We start from the raw sequence: 21253 nt of genomic DNA on the forward strand, positions 1-21253 counted from the left end.
TGATTTGATTTTGATTTTTGATAAGACCAATACTGTGAAATACAGCCAGAACAACCTTGTGTATGTGTTAGCACTTAGCAGTACCATCACCTAAACTATTCAACCGAACTAACATTCCCTAAGCGTCTAGTCATCTTACACTATCCTGTATGCCTAGAATTTGTAGACATGTACACATGTAACCTAGGGGAAGTCCTTGCCCACTAGAAGTGAAGAATTTGTCCATGCTTTCTCTAAGGCTTCTACTCCAATCAGAGCAAGAATACCTTGACTGCATGTGTTCGCATCTCCGCGTAAAAACATGTCCTCAAATGTGAGAGGGAGGATGAGACGGTGTGTGTATAAAGACGACAAACTAATGGACGGACAAAGAAATGACAGTTCATCCACCCGTACTCGGAAGGACAACGAACCCAAAGATCCCGTCCTTAATAATTCTACAGTTCACACCGACAAAACGCCTCACCAAAGGGGTTCAGGCTTAGTCTGGACAACAATACGAGTCGTTTGATCAATTTCCTAGGAGACCAGGTAGGTTTACTGTATTTTCTATCCTCTCTTGGGCTATTTGTCTAGGTTGGTCTACTAAAAAAAAAAAACCATCCAATGGAACTTGGCGTTGGTAAGTGTGATCTTCCCAACGTGCTTAATTCCTTTTAAGGCCCGCTGTGAGAAACACGACTTCCCTCATAATGTTTCTACACTAAAGTAGTCTCTGGTCCCTGAGCATGAGTTAGTGATTCCCCAGTCCTCTGTCAATGATCTGATGAGGCGAGTAAATGTTAAAGACCAACCTGAACGGTTGGCGTTTTTTTCATATAACAGTAGCTATATGCGATATAAGAATAAACTGTAAATGTCAGCCTCCAAAACCCACCAGTTAATTCATTATCCCCTGCGATCAACGAGCGCTGATAACAGTGTATGACGTCACGTTGGTACACCATTCACAACATTGCCAGCCGCCAACACCAATCACAGAGAGAATGAGCGACAGTTCGGGTTAGTCGGACGCTGACAGTCTGCATTTCTCGTGGTTTTAAAAAACTGCTACTTTAGCACGAGACATACAGACTTTCAACATCCGAATAACCCGAACTGTCACTCTGACTGGTGTTGACGGCTGGCAGAGTTCCTCTGCAACCTCTGTGATTAACCTTTCTGATTCAGATCAGAAAGTTTCCGTTGTCTTACAGGAGTGTCTCTTGCTGTCATGTAACATGCTCACAGAATTTGTGTAGGCAATAAAAACCCAAAACTTCACCTTGCAACATTTCTAGAAGGCTTTGAGACACGAAAAGTGACCTTAGAGGAGAGAGTCTCGAAAGACGTGAGATACGTAAGACAGGAAGAGAGGGAACCTTTTTTTTTTTTTACAAAAATGTATCAAATTTCACACAGCGCATACTCTTAAGCTGCTTACCAGGTAAGAAGCAGATCATGTGTCAGTTGGTGCAAAGCAAGAAAAGACCACACCTTTCAGCCAGCCAAGAGGTCACGGATGCACCGCAAGATGAGGTGTGCACATAAAGCAATAGCCGCCAACTCATCATAGTCATCTCCCTTGTCCAAGGTGAACCCTAATGATCTTCTCAACCACTCCAACCACCCCTCTCTCTCTTTCTCCGACATTCTTTTGTAACTGCTGAGTTACAAGCCTGTCTACTCGTAGATGTCCTCCCATCTTATTTTTCATCTACCATTCCTTCTACTTTTTTGCTGTTTTGCAGGGTTGTCGATATCCCGATGATCTTGAAATGTGTCTCGTTGGCGTATATGTAGCAAGGTCTTTGTATGGTCAGTCACTTGCTCCATTCTGTTTAGTATTTCCTCACTGTCAACTCTCCCTTAAAGCACAGAAGCATCGTGGAAAAGGATGCAAAGTCGGTCAAGCAGAACTGCCACGTAAATCACAGTAACCTGGCTTGCAGGTCATGAAGTACTGAGCATTGCAAGGCGTAGGAACCAGCGGGGTCAAGGGGTGCAGCCGCCCTCTCTAAAAAAGATCCTGAAGAGGCAAGAACGTGAAAGTCGTTCACTACCAACATGAGTTTGCCCTCACCGCACTGCATTGTATTTGTATTCTCTATCCAGAGACACTGGGCTTCAGAAAATCTCTTTCCCCTTGGAAGTGTTAAATCTGTTAAATCTCAAATAGAAATAAATAAATCCCAACTTTTTTCTATGCTCTGTGAGCATATTTTTAATTTATGCTTTAACAAAATTAAACACACTGTCTTTTTACCTTGTGTTATGTGTTAAATAACAGTTACGGTATTTATACAGAGCCCACTCTTCATGTTGCACACATAAAACTACTCAAATATACACGGGCACACACACACAGTGACAGGGGACACAGAAACTATTTCAGACATTTTAAAAAAAGAGAGATAAATTCTCCGACTAACATACAGTTGGCATTTAGCTCCGGATGAATGGACCAAAGGCAGAGAAAAACTGAAAAGACTGAACTGACTCGCCATTTATCACGGCCGTTATTTACTTCATCTTGCGAGCAGTGTCAAGACGACTCTCGGTGACAATGTTTCAGTGACACTAGCAATCGTCGCACGTTGGTGGGTGTCAAACCACGGATGTGTATAGGTGGACTGCTGTCTGTCTGCCAAGACCAACGCTTAGCCTCTTGCGAAGTTCTCCTCTGTTAGTCTCGGCGAGCCGTAACAAAGAATGTGACTAAACCGGAAGCTTTGTCGTCTAATGCCTCGTTTCAGCACTGGAAAAAAAAATCATCTGCCAGCAGTCCAGTAGTACAAGTTCGTGGTCAAACGTTGAGGTGGAGATCAAATGAGCCCGCCGATGGTCATCAACTAACCCTGTTCTCACAAGCAGGAATCTGCGCGCATCAACCGACCCACACAAGGGTTGCGAAAGCAGACACCTGGGGTAAGGCAAGGATTATCCTGTCGTGGAGAGCACCACGGTGTTACATTAATCTCCTCTCAAGTCTTGAAACAGGCGGCAGAGGGACAACCTGCCACAGGCACAGACAGGGCAACATGTTATTTTTAGTGGCTCATTTCTCTTTCCCAGGGATATTCATACTCCGTCTCGAACTGCCATGTCAAAAGACTGCAGGGACATTCAGGGTTTGTTACTGCGTTCACAAATCCTGGTACTGATGGCAAAGAGGTATTAGCAAAGACTTACCCAGGATTGGCGGATTAGCACAGCAAAGCCTATTTACGTTTTCACAAAAGTGAAACGTTACTACCGTTAGTGTTTCTTGACCAGACGAGACAAAACGCACAATTTAATTTTAAAGAAGTGAGGTACATGTCAACATATATTTCCCGTCTTTTTGACTTATACATAGTCCAGGATGGGTTGTTTTGGTTTTGTTTGTTTTTTATTTTCGTTCAGCCCACCTTAGTGGAAAAATGTCTGTAAACAGGTACAGCATCAGGTGTCGAGGTGGAAGCAAACTTCTTCTCTCTCTTTTTAGGGGTTGTGGCGGGTTTTAGCCGCTGTCATTCTGGGGCATTATGCACGCCAGGGCACAGTGTTTATGGCACAGCTAGTGACAGTTCTGTCCTTGCATTACAGGAGCTTGAAGACGGCCCTTACACAGTAGCTGGGGAACAACTTGCACAACTTACCCCATGTCTACACACCAGTACACATTCATTGAATAACATGATGAGGCTCACTGGGACCCGAACTTACATTGACTAATGCCTACCTACTAATACATTAAATGACATTAGTAATTAACTAATATTAAGAATTAAATAATATTAAAAATAAACACAGAGACAGAAACAAGATATATTCGTCAAAAAGATGGAAATCTGTCTCCATTACCTCTTGCCTCATTCAACTCATGACTCATTAACTCACTCAGGTGTTTCATTAACTCACTGGAGTTCGGGAATATTGAGAGAAGGAAAGCAGAGCGAGCCGACAGTGCTGTGTCAAAAGTATTAACCAGTGGAGTGACATTGTGGTGTGAATATCTATTTAATTACGACAAGAGCTTACGGGAACCACACCTGTACTACATCATACGCAGTTGATACAGACCGGGGTCCACAGTCATGAAGCTGTGCGCTGTACCTGACATCAGACGCAGTAAATGTAACCAGCATTCCTACAATGTTGCTGATTGTGATGGAGATGGGGAACTTCTTTAAAACTGTCGATGGCAAGGCAGATGAATAGGTGAATGGCAGGAAAGTGTCAGGTCAGTCATTGCACAACACCGGAGATGTCCGGTGGTGGATGGGGGGAGGAAGGGAGGGGCGAACACGTGAGGCCCGAGGCTGTTTTCTCGCCGTCAACTTGACGTCCCCTCACTGTGTGACGTGCACGAGACAGGGAGACAGCATAAGTCGTGTTCTCACTCCACACTTCTTGGCCACAAAAACAGGTATGGCTGCTTACTTCACTCCCTGTTGTTGTGAGTGAGAAGTTCTTTCACAAAGTTTGTCATGGTGATGAAATTATTTTATGTTGCCATTGTTCATTGCGGTCGGGTTGTATGTTCTGACCTGGCGTGTATCTCTGTGTGTGTGAGACAGAGGGTGTGTGTGGGTGTGGGTGGGTATAAAATAATAATTTCCAGTTTTTCAGGCTATTTGGCCTATATGGATGAAAGGACATAGCCATAAATAAATCATAAAGTGTAAAAGCTGCCTACTACCTCAGGCACAAAAAATAGTAGAATGTTGAGTACAGTTGGAACAATTCAACCAAAAGCTTTTCCAAGTCATTTTCTGATGTATTGTTATGCTATGTTAAAAACACTTTTTAGTTTGGATTAGAACATAAACAACATCAATAATAAACCCTCAACATTGACTGTTACACACGGTACAATGGGGATGAACTCTTTGTTGCATCAACACATTGGATGTTACACACCATACAGTGAGGATCAACACATTGGATGTTACACTCTGTACAGTGAGGATCAACACACTGTTACACCCTGTTTGGTGATAGTACACATGTTGTTGCATCAGGTGCCATGATGAATAATACACTGGCTGCTACACAATCCACACTAGGAATAACACTGGCTGTTACTGTACAATGAAGATGATGCACTTGCTGTTACTGTTGAAGGATCAACGCACTAGCTGTTATTGCACAGGAGAGATCAACACATAGTACGGTGAGGATCAAAACAGTTACACACTGTATCCTGAGGTTCAACACTATCTGTTACACACTGTACCTTGAGGACTGTATGGTGAGCATCAACACTAATACACACTGTAAGGTGAGCATCAACTCTGTTACACACAGTACGGTGAGGATCAACACTGTTACATACTGCACCGTGAGCATCAACACTGTTACACACTGCACCTTGAGGACCAAAACATTGGCCTGTCTTCTCATCGACACAGCCACGCTTGCTTTTCTGTCCAGAGAGCATGCTGTCTAATGAAGTCCCTCACGAACCTATACATCCACGTGACTTTATCTGTCCACCGAGGGACGCACGTATTTTTCAAAACCATCGCCCAGCTCCAAACACCACTGTACTATATTTCACACGGTTATTCTGGTTTGCCCCAAAGTCTGCGTAGGCCCTAAGGTGCGTGACATCGTGACGTCACGTCTTCGGCTGATGTGGCAAACAACAGCAAAACAAATCCGTTGTTTACCAGATCAGCATCTGCACTCTATATAAATATATATAACATTCCTAAAGTCGTTCTGCGCAGGTATGTGGTGATGCGATGATTTATAGCAGGGATGCCCAACCTACGGCCCGCGGGCCATATCCGGCCCGCGACGCGGTGCCATCCGGCCCGCGAAACTTCTGCCCACAGTGCAGAAAATCGGCATGTTAGTAATAAAAAAAGACATAAAAAACGAAAAAAAGGGAAGAAGAAGTATTTATCCCTACGTAGGGGCATCTCTCAATCTTTGTTTCGATGGACGAACATTTCGATTCAGTGCTCTGACTTGGTGTCTCTACGATGAGGCCGGACATTCAGAAGTTGGTTTCGGGTAAACAACTTCAAATATCCCACTAATTACTACATAATTAATGGTAAATACAACTTGTTTCTAATAAAAATGGTATCTGCTCTATTTTTTTTTTTTTTTTTTTTGTATTTTTGCGGTGAAGGGGCCCGTCACACGCATGTCGGAAATGTGTATGGCCCGCAGACCGAAAAAGGTTGGGCATCACTGATTTATAGGATTCCGTACTGGCTCGGACAAATAAAATTATGAAGGGCACTGGCAGGTGTGTGCTTTTCACTTTGATGAAATGCCACATGACATCATTTGGTCACAGCATGATTGACCAACAGCATAAAACAATGAGCGACTGAGACACTAGCACCGAACCCTCCGCCCCACCAATCTGCATGGGGGTACCCGTCTCTGTGGTCTCTGGTAAAGGGTACGGAATCCAACGGTTTGCTGGGATAACATCCCGCAAGCTCGAGTGTGCGTCTTCAAGATTTATGTGCACACATAAAACTACAATGTCTGTATGAATTTAACTGAAAAATGAGTCGTGCGTTTGTCAGACATCTTTCAGGGTCTTTTAACAGAGAAGAATTATGGTCTAAGTATGTCACGATACATTTTTTTATTTTTTAGAAGTGTCTTATGGATTTTTTATATGACTAGAGTGTAATTTTTTTTTATGACTGTAGGGTAAATCTGTTATATGACCGTCGTGTAAATTTGCCATGAGCTTAGATTCCACAAGGCCCTTTGTGATTTTTAAGGTCTTTTTTAACAGGGCAGAACTGTGTTCCGACAGATACGTTTTCAGGATACAAAAAGATGAGCATAAATGTGTATTCCATATAGGTGTTTATTCAAGATGCAAAACATGAGCATAAATGTCTATTCTATGTGTATTTTTTTCGAATGTCATTTTATGTTCGCAGAAGATCAGCACCCGCTGTAAGTTCACAGTCGTTCACTTGTAAAGCTTAGAACTGTTTTGCATCACACTCTGAGGTTGATCCAGCAACAAAGAAACAACATCAAATGGATTCATTTACTGGGTCAAGGTCAAAATATAAACAAAGTGTCTTGAACGCTTTACTTCCAGGAGCCAGCATTCAAGAACCGGGTAGAATTCTCACCCATGTTGCAACTGGCAACGAGGTAGGTGAATACAGTTGAATTTTAAGTACCTACATATATCTATTGTACCTGTGGCTGTACTCTGCTCAACTGTGTAGTGTTAAACTTTACATGTGAACTATTTTAATATCTTATGTCAATTTTTCAAACTTTCCATACAGAACAAGTTTCACAAAATATTTATCAGAAAGAAAGTTTAAGAAAGCTTTAGACCTACGTGTTCCTATTGTATTTTTAAATAGCAAAAAATTCCGAATGATAATTTTAATGACTGTCGCAAATATCAGTCTGTTGTATTATGCAAAGTCTACACCAATGTCAATTATTATTCTGATTTGAACTTTCAAAATTATTTATCTCAAAATAAGCGACATATCGCTATCACAGCAACATGCATACCTTTCCGCAGACAGTTGTGTTCAATGTGGGAGGCACCATGTTTGAGACTTACAAGTCCACACTACACAGCTTGCCCCACAGTCCACTAGCAGACGACTCTTTTCTCCGGAAGCACTTCAGACAAGAGAAAGGTCATTACTTTTTTGATCGGGACCCGGATGTCTTCTGCGCGATTTTGAATTATCTTCGCACAGGAGAACTCCACTTACCAACTAAATGTTGTGGTCCCGCTGTCAAGGTAACAACTCTTCGTTTGTTTGTTTGTTTGTTTGTTTGTTTTGTTTTTGTTTTGTTTTGTTTTGTTTGGGGGGGGGAGTCTTTTTTTACATCTAAGTGAAGGAGTAATTTACTTCAGAAATTCAGAAATGCCACTCAGTTTTGGTAAATTCATATCTTCAGTAGAATATCTCTCAGACAGTCGTTTACAGGAATGAAGGAAGGAAGCGAACATGAACCAGCATATTTATATCATAAATGAAAATGGACCGTTACTATACTTAACTAGTGGTAGTGGAATACAATGTGGTTTCTTTGTTTTGTTTTGATTTGTTTCTGATTTTTTTTTTTTGGGGGGGGTTTACTTTTTTGGGGGGGCAGGGGGGAGGGATGGTTTTGTTTTTGTTTTCTGTTGTTGGTGGGTCGGGGTTGTTTGTTTATTAGCCTGCTTTTGGATAAAAATAATAAGCTATTTTAGTTCAGCTGGTTAATAAAATGAACACAATTACACTAAGAAGAAAAGAGGGAAACATTGACGTTTTTACTGGCGGCAGACGGAGCTGGAGTTCTGGGGCATTGAGGAGGACGAGATCGAAGAGTGCTGCTGGACCAACTACAATTCATGGACTACCACACTTGACGCACTGCGCAGACTGGAGCAGGACAGAAAGGTAGGCAGTCGTGTGTGTACGTGTGACTGTGTAAAATGTGTGTGAGAGAGAGAGAGATTATTTCAACATGCATGTATATATGTATTTATCTGCATATTTCTACTATGAGCACTATCTCGAATGGCCTTAGTGGATTAATAAAATTGTATTATATTGTATTATTGTAATTGGAGCGGGTTTTGTGTTGCTTGCTCATCCATCTGCCTCTTTCCCATACGCCTTTCGGGTAACCTTGATGAGGCTGTTGGGGTAGTCACGTGACCGTAGAATGACACATGTGAAGGAGAGAGGTCTTCAGTAAATTTTATATCTGAACCTCTAATCAATTTTGAAAAAGCCACCATCGGCTTTCTAAAATTATGTCTGCGTTTTCATTCACTCCATATCAATCTTAAGTTGAATGCGCAAACCATCAACCATTTCATTTCTATATTGTTTTAATTGATTGTTCAAAGTTTTACAATTTAAAAAATTGTTCAAAACTTTCTCGTTTTAATGACTCGTTTGTCTCAGTTTGTCTTTGTCTCAGTTATCACTTATTTAACCATTTCGAAGTTATTACTACTTTTCTTGTACTTTCTTTGTATATGTTAATTTCTGCTACTTATGTAGTCAAATAGATTTTTTTAAGTGTGTAAGTTTTTTCTGTAAGTAATGTTATGATTAACTGCTATTGATTTTATATTCACTTTGGGGTATTGAGTGTGTATCGCTATTTATTCGTTAAAATCCTTTGCAGTAAACACTTATCTGAACTTCTAGTGGTATTTTTTCTTTAATCGTTAGGTCAACATGCCAGGATCACAGGATGACTGGCCAGAAGTCGAGAGAAGTCACAGCAAAGTTCGTGAACTCCAAATAAAGTTTTGGAACATACTTCATAATCCAAGATCCAGTCTGCTTGCTAATGTAAGAAATACACTTCTCAAACAATGTCAGGTGCTTGCCCTCTAGCGTAAGACTTTCTTTTACATTCACTTGCCTGCTTTCGCTTTTATGTACGAGTGCACATGAATGTGTGTTAATGAGCGTAGAATAGTTCGGTGGTGTCATCACTAATGCTTGTCTTTATTTTTATTGCCATTGTACAAATTCATGTCAAACTTGTCACTATCATTCTTACACGTGTTTTGTAAAAATAAGAAAGGAAAGAGAGAAACAGTAAAGATCAGGAAAAAACTTATGTTTGTAAACGATGTTTTTTAAAAGATGCTTTATCGAGTTGTTTACATCTTTACTTTTAAATCGGATAAGTCTCGCTGTGTGTAGTCAAGTGTGGGATTTGTGAAAGTGCTAGAAGGATTACAACACTGAGCCGCTAACGCTTTGATTTCAAATAATTTTACTAAATAGTAGTCAAGCTGGAATTTAACCAAAGAAGAGACAGTTGAGCTTGAGTTTTGTAACCCTTTGTTGACGATAATCAATCTTTCTCTTCATTTTTATTTAATGCGCTCACGGATCTGTCTATTTGGTAAGTCCTTACAATCTCCTTCATGAAAACTCATACACTTATGCTGCTGCCAATCTTGTCGATGATTATTGAAATTAAGATTGTGTTATCATCATCAGCATCATCATCATCCGTCTTTTTTTCTGTTTCAGCTATACGGCTATGTCTCACTAACTTTCGTCATCATCAGCATCTTCTCTTTCGTCGCACAGACGCATGAATTTTTTCGCGTTCCTAGTCACCATAAGGCTGCTAACCTGGGAAGCAAGGCAACACATCCCATCACACATAACACATCATCGGCTAATGTAACAGCTGAGGCCGTGGTGCTAAACAGACAAAACATCACCAAGGGTCTGACGGAGGTTCACCCTGTCCTGCTGGGCATGGACGGCGCGTGTCTTGTCTTCTTCATCGCGGAGTTCGCGTGCAGGTTCTTTCTGTCCCCCCGGAAGCTGAAGATGCTAGCCATGCCGACGACTGTCATCGACCTGCTGGCCCTGCTGCCGGACATCATAGAGTTCAGCATCCGGATCTTCCGGCATGAAAAAGGGCAAAGCACCGTCGACGTCATCACCAATATGCGCCTTTTGCGCACCTTCCGCATATTCCGGTTGATGCGTCACTTCCCGGGACTATGGATCCTCTTCTACACTCTTAAAGCAAGCCTGCGAGAGCTGCTGCTTCTACTGCTCTTCGTCTTCGTCGGCATGATCTTCTTCGCTTCTCTTATCCACTACGCTGACGATCAGACGGTCTTCACCAGCATCCCGACTGCCTGCTGGTGGGCGGTTATCACCATGACGACGGTGGGTTACGGGGATATGTATCCGACCACAAGGTGGGGGTACGTGGTGGGCACCCTGACGGCGATCTGTGGCGTGCTGGTTGTGGGATTCACGGTACCCGTGCTGGTCAACAACTTCATCCTGTACTACCAGCACACGCAGTGCGCCTTCAGCAGAGACCGCGCCACCAAACGGCGGGCGCACGTGAATAAGCAGCGGCGGCAATGCCTGGAGAAACGCGCGCAAGGCCTCCACGAGAGAGTGCCGGAGGTGCAGATGTCAGTGCTGAAGTGTTTTCAGAATCACCATACAGCCAATGGCCAACCCGGTCCTTCCTGCAATGAGACGTGTAGGAGCAACAAGAAAACAAAGAAAACTGTCAGTCAGAGTGTTGAGGATGGTACAGCTTTACTCGAAGACGAAGCAGAGTTGTCTACCCGTCAGAACGACGCAACAAGCAGCGACACCGCCGACCTGGCCAAGCTGCTGAAACTACGTGTCACGTGACACGACCATAGAGGTGACCGCAGTCAATTCGTGGACAATCACAAGGAAAATATGTTACCAGATGTCCAACTTATTCAGACCGGGAGGAGATGAGTGTAAGGCAAGCTTTCTGGGCGGGTGGTCGATACCCAGTTCGTCAGCTTTGGGCGAGGACCCTGGACACAAAGCAGATGTTGAGCCTGCTGATGTCATATAGGTGGCCCTCTCGATGTACCTTTTGTATTCCATTCATGCCGAGAAGCACGACCTTAGACAGTTTATGTAGCAACTCGAAATGTTTTAAAGATTCGGAAACGATCTCTTTATTTCTGTGGAGTCGTCAATTTATGATCACGTGATGTGCGTGGGTGTGGGTGTTTAATTGTAGAGTCTTCTGCGCTTTGGTCACCGAGATTGTGACCGCAGGGGATCGTTTTCCCATGTCGTTTGAAAACAGGGTACATCTTCAGAGACCAACCAAATTGCGTATTATTAAACGTTTAGTTTAACCTGTGTGATATTTATTTCAAATGAATGTGAATGAAAGAAAACAGTTATTTAGGGTAGTTTTTGTATGTTGGTAAACGAATAGATGAGTGAGGGATATACAGATGACGTCAAATGGACAAACGACCGGACCGCCTAATGGATGGATGAGTGAAACATTGAATAGTTTATATGTAAAGTTTTCTTTTCAAATGGTGTTTATTTGTATTGTTTAATCGCACAGGAGAAAGGCTCACGCATACACACGACACACACAAGCAAATTATTTTAAAAAGAAAGAAATGGACGACAAAACCAACTGATGTGAAGAAGAATAAACAGTAAATACGTGTGTGTGTGTGTGTGTGCGCGTGCGCATACACAGGTGTGAGAGTGAATGTGTTGTGAGAGGTACGCAACGACTTCAGTAGTCATCTTGTTGGCAATTTTTAAACAATGTGAATATCATCACTCTCAAATTACTTTCAATCACTCGTAAAGTCCTAATCTTATCCAGCGGCGAGTATTTCTACAAGTTATTCGAAATGTCTCCTAGTCTTCTTTAATTATTTGTTCGGTTACTCGTTACAACTGGCTCGTCAACGGCACGTGATACGATTCTTTACCTTACTTATCATAAAAAAAGAGAAAAGGTAAGGTATCTAGCTATGGCTTCTAAAGTACGTTCCATACCCTAGAACCCTCCAATACAGAAAAGTGAAGCTGGTAAGATTTTCTCCCTTTGAAATGAAATGCAGCATCTCTAAGAAAGAAAGGCAGAACTTTAAAAAAAAAACTTTCCATTTCTTCTTAATTAAAAAACCAGACAAAATAATTGTTAAACCAAAGAAATAAAAAAATCCTAAAAGCACAAAACTGCCGTTCATGAAACCAAACAGGAATGCCCGGAATTTTTTTTTTTTTTTTTTTTGGGGCAAGCAAAGTTCCACGTCTGTAGAGCGAAACGGGAACTATGAGGATATTTGGTAACAGACCTGATGATGCTGCTACAACAGCTACACCAATCCTCGCGACGCCGAACCGACCGAAGGCTGCACAGGATTGGCTGCCCTGGGTTCCGATCTCGTGTTACGCAGGCTGTCTTTTTCTCTGCATGTATCACCTGTTTTTTGGCTAAGTTGCCGTGATATAGCCTTGCTGGCTAGGTGCCAAACACCAATTTAACCCCACGCCCTTCAGTGTGATCAACGGCTTAAAGTAATTGGGAGCCACCGATTTTTTTTTAAAATACAGTTTACAGTTGAGAATGAGTTGTTTGCACATAACGAATACTCTGTATAACATTGTATGTTTTCTATCGCACCACCATGTAGACACAGAATCTGCTACAGAATCTGCCGGTCCCAAGCCAGGATGAAGGAGGAGGGTTGGGCGTGGGGCTAGCAACCCGACCCTGTAAAAAAAACGCTACAGAAACCGCAAACATACACCGAGAGCCTGAATTTCAGCATAATAATAATAATAAATTTTATGATTTATATAGTTCTTTACTCCACTATTTTAAAAAAATCAGAAATAATAATAATAATGGAAGTTGGTCCCAAAGCAAAGAGTTCGTTGCATTCCAGATTTGAGTGAGTGTAGCTACTCATGTTGAGAAGGTAAATGCCATCAGCATAGATGCAGTCTGTAGCCTTGCCATTGCATGGAATCTTTGGTAAGTCAACAAAGCTCTGCTTCAAAAAGTAGCTGAAAGTTATTATGATGTTTGTATGGAAGCTTAACTTAAATACATTGATGCACTGGCCTAACCTTTGCAGACAGAAATATTGTTCCATCAACACAAATCTTGTTAAATCATCATGCTAACAGTTCTGTAGATGCACAATGTCAGCAATGTCAATATCAAAAAGGGTAATAAAGACCAAAACACATTGTGCTCACTAGTCACATATTTGGCCCCACATTTTAAAACAAATATTTCTATCACAGTAACCTGAACCAAGCAAACAAACTTCATCAGATTGCAGAGGCCTTGTTTCCTGCTTTCTGAGTTGAGCAACCAGGAAAAAGTGCCAAAGGTTAAATATCTTTGAAGAATAACAGCTTTTGGCAGCAAATAAATAATGTACAGATGACCAAATAAAGTCTATACAGTGACTATAAATTAATGAAAATATGAATACATAATTTCATACTAAGCTTTATCATGAACAATGTTTTAATCAAGCATGAACAACTGACCAAATTTATATTAAATACATTAACATTTCAAATAGTTATATGGTTTATTGGTTACTGCTGTTTTTCTTATTGTTGTCATTTTCTAGGTATTCTCCTGCATCTTGAGAAGATACTCACTCAAATTTGACACAGACAGCAAGGAGTTTAAGTTTAGGGTGAGCACAATGTTAGTTTGACCAACAAAAAAAAAAAATATGGGTCTCCGCTGATGTCTTTATTAAGAGTATCAAACGGCACACAACTGAATTATAGTATAAAGCAGCCCAAGTCCCACTTTAGGTCATTATGTACCTGATACTACAGATTATTTAATACCTGCAAGTATTACGCTTCCTCCCCATTCTCTTTTACTTATCATCCTGTTGTCAACCCAAACCATCTAACAGGTGATGATAGTATATACTCATCTTCAAATATGAACTAAAAACAAGTTGAACAATTTTATTATTTTTATTATAATCTAGCACAACTTTTATAATAAATAGTGATCTTGTAATATCACAAGTACTTTGAACAGTTAAACTTGCAGTGCCATTGAAAAAATATATGAAAATTCCTAAGGCTACCATTTGATTTATGTTATTAAAACCAGATTCAGGCAGTGACCACTTCTGTGGTAATTTGTGTTCTACTGGCGTTATTCTTGCCCTTTATTTAAATTTACATGAGTGATACACAAGGCAGTACATCTGGTGTTCCCATTATGAAAATTACTAAAATGTCACTACAGCATGAAAAACTTTAGCTTCTAATTTAAACAACCAAGTGTGAATTGCCATTTAAATCATTCGTTGTCAGAATCTTTGCAATACAGAAACTTATTTTACACACCAACACAAGATGATTGAGGAAGGGGTAATATATTATGGTTTGTTATCATCTTGCATACTCTTTTTCATCTATTTGCTATCTCCATCTAGTATGTAATTAATTGCAAAGCAGAAGGATAAAGATGTCATTACCCTGAAAAGTAAAGCTATGATCAGTAATGCTAGCCTCCCTTAGCAAAAGTAAACTCCACTGGACACTCGTCCATACAACCTCCTGGTTCTGTATGTTCTTTTTTATCTATGTGTTATACCACTTGTCTAGAATAAAATATGCAAGAAAAAAATGTAAATATACAAACACAGAGTCATGCAAGCTTCGCAATGACTTAACAGTTTTGGGACCATTCTTATACTCTTTACAAGATTTTTATCTTACCTCCATCTAACATTGTTGTCCACAACCCCTGTCTTGCTCAAGTACTTTTTAACCTTCAGCGACTCCAGTTCTACTTTGCTGGATTATAAGATAAAGCAAGACAATGCGTTTTAGGCTCTTAGAAGTCTGCATATCATCAAGACAGAAGAATGTGTACTCACTTTGTACATTAGTTTGAACTATCACGGGTAACTATATACCTTTTTCATACTTTCTTTCCTCTTTAATTAGATTTAGCCTACAAAAAGAATTATAGTTATCGTGCATTCTAAGATATTTGCATTCTTTATCTGTCAGAAACATCCCTGAAAGTATTGACAATTTTCAATGTGTTGCTATTGGCAGTGGATTTTATTACACAAAAGAGGGGAAAAGTGGTCTAAGACATCTTTTAACTTTCATTTTATGCATTTACTTGCATTTAAATCCAACTACATATGAATAAATAATTTATATTTTAAATTGTAGTCACACTTTCCACACTGAATATGCAAGCATGCGTGCAAGCACACAAGATTACAAATGACCTTCCTTTGTCTCTTTCAGGGAATTTCCTTTCTTAAAATGTTGAGCCTACAACAGTACGCAGTTCACTAAGAAAAAGAACATGATCCTGTTAGAATACTGAGGTATAAAGTAGTGTTATTATCAAAGTTCTCTACTCTGGGATCAATGAGACATAAATTTGCATTCAAAGACATACAGTCTTTTTCAGTTCTTGTATGCTTAAAAAATATGTATTTATAAGTGGATGGCACAACACTGAAACCATTAAAGACATTACTCCATTAAAGTTAAAAATAAATAAACCATTAACAGAAGAACTGTAGGAATGGATCAAACAACCAAAGTTGAAATTTTAAATCTAGAAAAAAGATTTACTGTGGAATAGTGTATATTAACTTACTGGGAAAGATAAAATGCCCAACATATGCTGCATTAACATAAAAAGCAAAAACCAACCTTGTAAAAGCAAATCTGCACAAGAGGGAGTGATAGCAGGACCAAATTACAAAGCTTCATTTCTACATTTTTTTCAGATTATCATATGGATGTCACGGGCACAAGGAACCCAATACTTTTTGTGATATTTCCAAACACCTGCTGCAGATAAGTTATGTTCCATAAAAAGCATCCCCACATATTTGTCAATGTGAGGTGCAAGACGGCAATAAATTTACAACTGAAAGTAACACTTGCAATAACTACGATTTGCAATATCACAAACCATTTATATGGTCAAATAAAAGTGTACAACCTTGCACTTAAAAATAACAATTTAAAAATCATCCAAACAATGCAGAAACAGCATGTTGCAACCTAAAATTCTACTGCTAAAAAGGGAATGGGATTAAAATTTAGCCAGGAAAATATTTTTACAAATATAACTCACAAGTTATCCGTCATTTTGAAAATACAAAACATTCTATTTTTTAATAACAAAAAGCAGTTTTCTGACATTTTAAATGGTTTATTTTTATTTGTCTTATAATTTTCTCAAATGTAGCAGGTGTATCAACTCCAGGAGAATGACAGTAAGAAGCTTGGCAAGATGCAAAAGTTACTTTAGGGAATAGTGCTTTGTAACAATTTTGCTATAAATGGGTTATGACTACACTTTTAATAAGTAATGCTTACAAGTCTTGATTCTGCAAAAGTACAGTTTTCACTAAATGCCTTGCATTTAAAGGTGTGGTTGTAAATACATATATATTATTTTCTTTAAAACAATAAGTTTCACACTAATAACAGCATTTAACAAGTCTCTTGTGCAAAATACATCAAATCTCAAATCAGCAGTGAAAAATCAGTTACTTAGAAATTAATATTACAAGCTACATGATGACTAGTATCCTCAGGAAAAAAAGACAATTAGAGAAGCAAAGATTACAATGTATACCATGATCTTTGCATACATATTTGATATATTCATGCTATAAGTACTTAAAGAACTGTCATTACCACATTTCTCAAAACTCAGTTATTAGACTTTCAAAAAGTAAACCCCTTAATCTTAACAGTGTAAAAAATGGGGGGGGGGGGAGGGAAAGACATGATATCTCTGTTCAATAGTATATGACAATGTTACGAAAATATATTGAACTATGTTAGCATTTATGAACTGTATTAAAAAGTTCTGATGCGATGCTATTTATTGTCAAGCCAATTTTCACACTTGGATGCTTTGATGGACAGTGGATCCTTGTGTTTCCGCCGCAGGTGTGCCATAAGATTTCCCGAGTCAGCAAATATGGCACCGCAATCCCCACACTTGTATGGTTTTGCACCAGAATGAACTCGCTCATGTCGAGCCAGATCGGTAGAACGAGAAAATGTCTTCTTACAGCCCAGACAATGAAAGACCTTACTTCCTATGTGCATTTTCGTATGTCTTTTTAGGTCACTGGGTTGAGGGAATGCTTTTCCACAATCTGAACACTTAAAAGGTCGCTCTCCAGTGTGTGTTCTTCGATGCACATTCAGATTACTGGAGTTTGAAAATGTTTGTCCACATACACTACAAATGAAAGGTCGAGCACCAGTGTGAATTCGCATGTGCTTAGTCAAACTGCCTGATTGTGTGAAGGAAGCACCACACTGTGAACAAACATGTGGTTTTTCACCAGAATGTATCCGCATATGAATAGTTAGGTCACGAGATTGTAAGAATGCTGTTCCACACTCATGGCAAATGAAAGGTTTATTTCCTGCATGAACTTGCAAGTGCCGTAAGTATCCAGAACGAGAAAGAAATTGTTTTTGACAAAGCTTGCAACCGAAGATGGTCTGATTATTTTTGTTTACTTGGGTCGTCTTTTCAGGGTTCCGTTCTGATTGCCTGAAGTCTTCAACCAACTGTGCTAAAGGTTCGGTGGACATCATCTTTGGGCATACACTATGGTCAGAGTTTAGACCTGGAAAGACAGGCTCTTCTGGTGCATCTACATATAGTGATGGTGATGATGGTGGTGATGATGATGATAATACAGGGAGACATAATGGAACAACTTCTGGAAACACAGGAACTGATGAGTATGATGTTGATGCCACACCACCACTTGCAATGCTCTCCATCTGCCAAAACATTTATCATGAATAGCTAAGATATAGAAATATCTTTTTTTTATATCAAATTTTTAAAAAATTAATCAGATAAGGATAATCTTTTAAAATCCTTGGAAAGCATTTAACTTCTAGTGAAATTAAGTTAACACCTCCAACCACCTCTTCCCCTCCACCCTACACCCTGCTGCCACCTCACCTCAGCAGTTAACATCTGGCATCCCTAGATTTTACATTACATTAAGAAATTAAAAGCCAATAGTAAGAAATTTAAGAAGCAACAACTTTGTAGAAACTTACTCTCTTTGAATCTAGGATGCTTGGATATAATTCTTCACTGAAGTTTTTCAGCTCCTCGTCAACATTCAGAATATATCCAGACACTGACAACATTCTGACTTCACTCTCTGCTTTCTTCATGTCTTCCTTGTTAGTGTTGAAGTTGTCTTCTGAGACCATGACACTGTCAACTAATGGTAATTTAAAAACAAAACATTAATCATCTGATATCTTTCTTTGAACACCCTTGCACATGCTAGATCCTATTTCCAAGCAAACATTCATTTTCTACCAAAATCTACCATTGCAAAGTTATAGTCATATCTTATTGTTACTAAATACAATTAACACATGGTATGCATGTAGACAACTTGTTAATCTTGGAAAAAATAAATTACTCTTTTTTTCTCCTCCTCCCCCTCACCACCACCAAATCTTTGGAAATAACTAAGGAGTAGAGACACAAACACAATCACGCACATGTTAAGACAGACACTTATTGAGACTCGCACAAAAATGAAATACAGTTTAATTCGCAAAAAAAGAGAATACCTCTGTTTTTAATCTTCCTTTTTAAGGGAAACTTTGGCTTTCTACGTGCGTCTCGAGGTACGATTGAATTGTAAACACTTCGAAAATTATTTGGTTTGCCAACCAAATTACAGTTCGGTAGACTATGCGACTTTGTAGATTCGTCGCTGTTCATTTCCAAAGCTGCTGATCGTTTACTCTTCGCTTTTATGAAACTAATGTTTTCTGTTGCTGTAATTGTGAAAGTAGAATATAATATTGACGATTAAATTGCGAGACAGTCCATCAAACAAAAACATATAAAATACTTTTTTCATCAAATACAAAGTTCCCACATCTAGGTAATAACTCAGTGGTTACAACCGATTTACAACATTTATCCAACACAGTGTTATTGTTTACAGCATCCTACTTTGCATTAACGAATTATCAGCAGACGCCATCTTCGGATGTAGAGCAGAAATACAAATATTTTAAAGTTTCGTATTTCTGATGAAATTTAATACAGACATTAAATAGTAAGTATTATCTATATATTTTAATATTTATCTCTTTATATTTCAAGAGTGTTTAAATGAGTATGCATATTTCGAAGAATTGTTAACGCTTGCCGGACTGTCGTCTGCTAATTTCACAAGGACGTGATGCAGACGCCAGTCCACCTTAACGTCCGTGCTTCAGCACAGTTCGTGGTGTGATCTAGGCAAGCACTTTCAGCATGATCGATGATCTAAACACAAGTAAGACGCACAATATATATATTTAGTATATCAATTCTTGTTCTCTCCCCCCAGCCATTTAGTGTTGGTAACTACTATTATTAGCGGTGTAGCCGTTAGGTATATAAGAGTAGAATTATGATAGAGCTGGTATGCATGTGTAAATAATGTAAATAAATCTATTTTAAATATACACTATTCTTTTTGTGTGTGTGTCAGCAATAATCCTTGCATGCTGTTCGTTCTTCGTCGTTGAATGAACGAAGTAAACATATTTTCCTTGGGCGAATGATCGAGTCCTGTGTCGCTCGTGCACATAATACATGTATGATGAGACTGATCACGGACGTATATATATATAGGGGACTGATGCCATCCGATCCGGAGTTGAAAGGTTAAGACACACCGAAGAAAACACACTTTTGGATAAAGAAGGGTCTCTTGTGGATTTCAAGGTTAGCTAAGTGCGAGTGTGTAGTGGATGCCCTGCTTGTTTACTTAGCTAGTAAAGGAGATCACCAGCCCTATTACAGGTAAATCAAACCAGTTCAGGAAGAGACGCAATCTCATTCCCCATGGTTTTAGTTTTTAAAAACTTGTATTTTTTAATGCGCTGTTTAGATGACAAATACATAAATTAAGTGTATGGATAACGGAAGGAGGGGGAGATATTAGTGTTTAGCTCTGAGCCAGCAACTAAGGCTATATCACAGGAAAGCAGCCAACCTTCTAAACAAATTCCACATACAAAGAAAAAAAAAAACAACAACAAAAAACAGCGTGCCGGAGACCAGCCAACTGTCACTGCATTGTTGACAGGCGCTCACCGTTGCGCCACCGGGCCGCCCGATATCGAAAGGAAGGCTACCGTGAAACTGAATTTCTGGCGATAACTGTAAGGAAGACATATGTTACATATTTCCTCCTTCCCTTTCCCGGACATTTAGTATTTTGCAGCTGAAACAAGCCAATTTTATTTTTTCTCGAAAGATTCCCGCTACCCGTGTAGCTTCAAAACAACGGGGGTGGGGGGGGGGGGAAATGTCTGCCAAAATGTGAAGTGCACTAGTTTTTGGGGTTTTTTTTTTCTTTCTTTCTTTCTTTCTTTTTTTTTTTTTAACCTATGTTCATTTTTATTGAATACGACCAGTTAGAAATCGAGAACACGTAGCAGTCAAACAGACAAAGTACACAAATAACGAGGCGGAGGAAAGAGCGTTGATAGTGAGTGTCGTAAATTCAGCGAGTAGACAGCACGATATTTTTCACAGAGATTGGAGATAAAGCCTTGAGCTTAATTTGCCGAGAAGGCATCGCAGTTTTCAAAGAGCACGATCTGAAACGTTCTTTTAGCACAAAACATCCAGGGTATTGCAGTGAACTTTCCGAAGAAACAAGGGCAGAAAGTCAGACCAATTAGTTAGTTAAAAATGCAGCAAAATAGTCTTACCAAAGAAAGAAACCCCCAGCAGGCGCCAACAAAAGCCACTTTTACTGTGGCATATAAGGACTTAGAGAATATTCATTTATCCAGGAGAACAACGATGCGTCGAATACAGCACATGGAACATGATTTACTGGAACAGCTGATGGATAAGTGTAAGCTGTTTGACTGGTATTCACTCGCATTCGGTGATAGTATAGATGTAACAAACTGCACAGCTG

At 39.6% G+C, this 21253-nt stretch overlaps 2 protein-coding genes across 3 annotated transcripts; one reads left to right on the plus strand and one right to left on the minus strand.

Moving 5' to 3' along the window:
• Window positions 1-2797: 2797 nt before the first annotated feature.
• LOC112556744 (potassium voltage-gated channel protein Shaw-like) lies at window positions 2798-11572 on the plus strand. 2 transcript variants are annotated; one of them, XM_025226044.1, is made up of 6 exons: window positions 2798-4390; window positions 7052-7107; window positions 7496-7723; window positions 8256-8372; window positions 9159-9281; window positions 9978-11572. In XM_025226044.1, the coding sequence occupies exons 1-6, from the start codon at window positions 4243-4245 to the stop codon at window positions 11118-11120; spliced, it is 1815 nt and encodes a 604-aa protein (XP_025081829.1). In that variant the 5' UTR covers window positions 2798-4242; the 3' UTR covers window positions 11121-11572. The 2 variants fall into 2 exon arrangements, with proteins under 2 accessions (XP_025081829.1, XP_025081830.1); XM_025226045.1 differs by having other exon boundaries at window positions 4252-4390; window positions 6885-7107.
• Window positions 11573-11806: 234 nt separating this feature from the next.
• LOC112556754 (zinc finger protein 502-like) lies at window positions 11807-19312 on the minus strand. The gene is made up of 4 exons (XM_025226094.1): window positions 19282-19312; window positions 18891-19100; window positions 18360-18529; window positions 11807-18071 (listed from the first exon to the last, which is right to left on the minus strand). Exons 1-4 carry the CDS (start codon window positions 19310-19312, stop codon window positions 17145-17147), a joined length of 1338 nt encoding a protein of 445 aa, XP_025081879.1. The 3' UTR covers window positions 11807-17144.
• Window positions 19313-21253: the final 1941 nt, after the last annotated feature.

The sequence above is a fragment of the Pomacea canaliculata genome, linkage group LG2, assembly GCF_003073045.1.
Source record: "Pomacea canaliculata isolate SZHN2017 linkage group LG2, ASM307304v1, whole genome shotgun sequence".
Classification (NCBI taxonomy): domain Eukaryota; kingdom Metazoa; phylum Mollusca; class Gastropoda; order Architaenioglossa; family Ampullariidae; genus Pomacea; species Pomacea canaliculata.

Excerpts from the sequence above, each read along its gene's own strand:
- LOC112556744 (XM_025226044.1), top strand. The coding sequence starts at position 4,243 with ATGGGGGGAGGAAGGGAGGGGCGAACACGTGAGGCCCGAGGCTGTTTT. Across the intron at positions 7,724-8,255 it reads GTTGTGGTCCCGCTGTCAAG|ACGGAGCTGGAGTTCTGGGG; the intron begins GTAACAACTCTT and ends TACTGGCGGCAG. Across the intron at positions 9,282-9,977 it reads GATCCAGTCTGCTTGCTAAT|CTATACGGCTATGTCTCACT; the intron begins GTAAGAAATACA and ends TTTCTGTTTCAG.
- LOC112556754 (XM_025226094.1), bottom strand. The coding sequence starts at position 19,312 with ATGGCGTCTGCTGATAATTCGTTAATGCAAA. Across the intron at positions 19,101-19,281 it reads TGATAATTCGTTAATGCAAA|CAACAGAAAACATTAGTTTC; the intron begins GTAGGATGCTGT and ends TCACAATTACAG. Across the intron at positions 18,072-18,359 it reads GCATCCTAGATTCAAAGAGA|ATGGAGAGCATTGCAAGTGG; the intron begins GTAAGTTTCTAC and ends ATGTTTTGGCAG.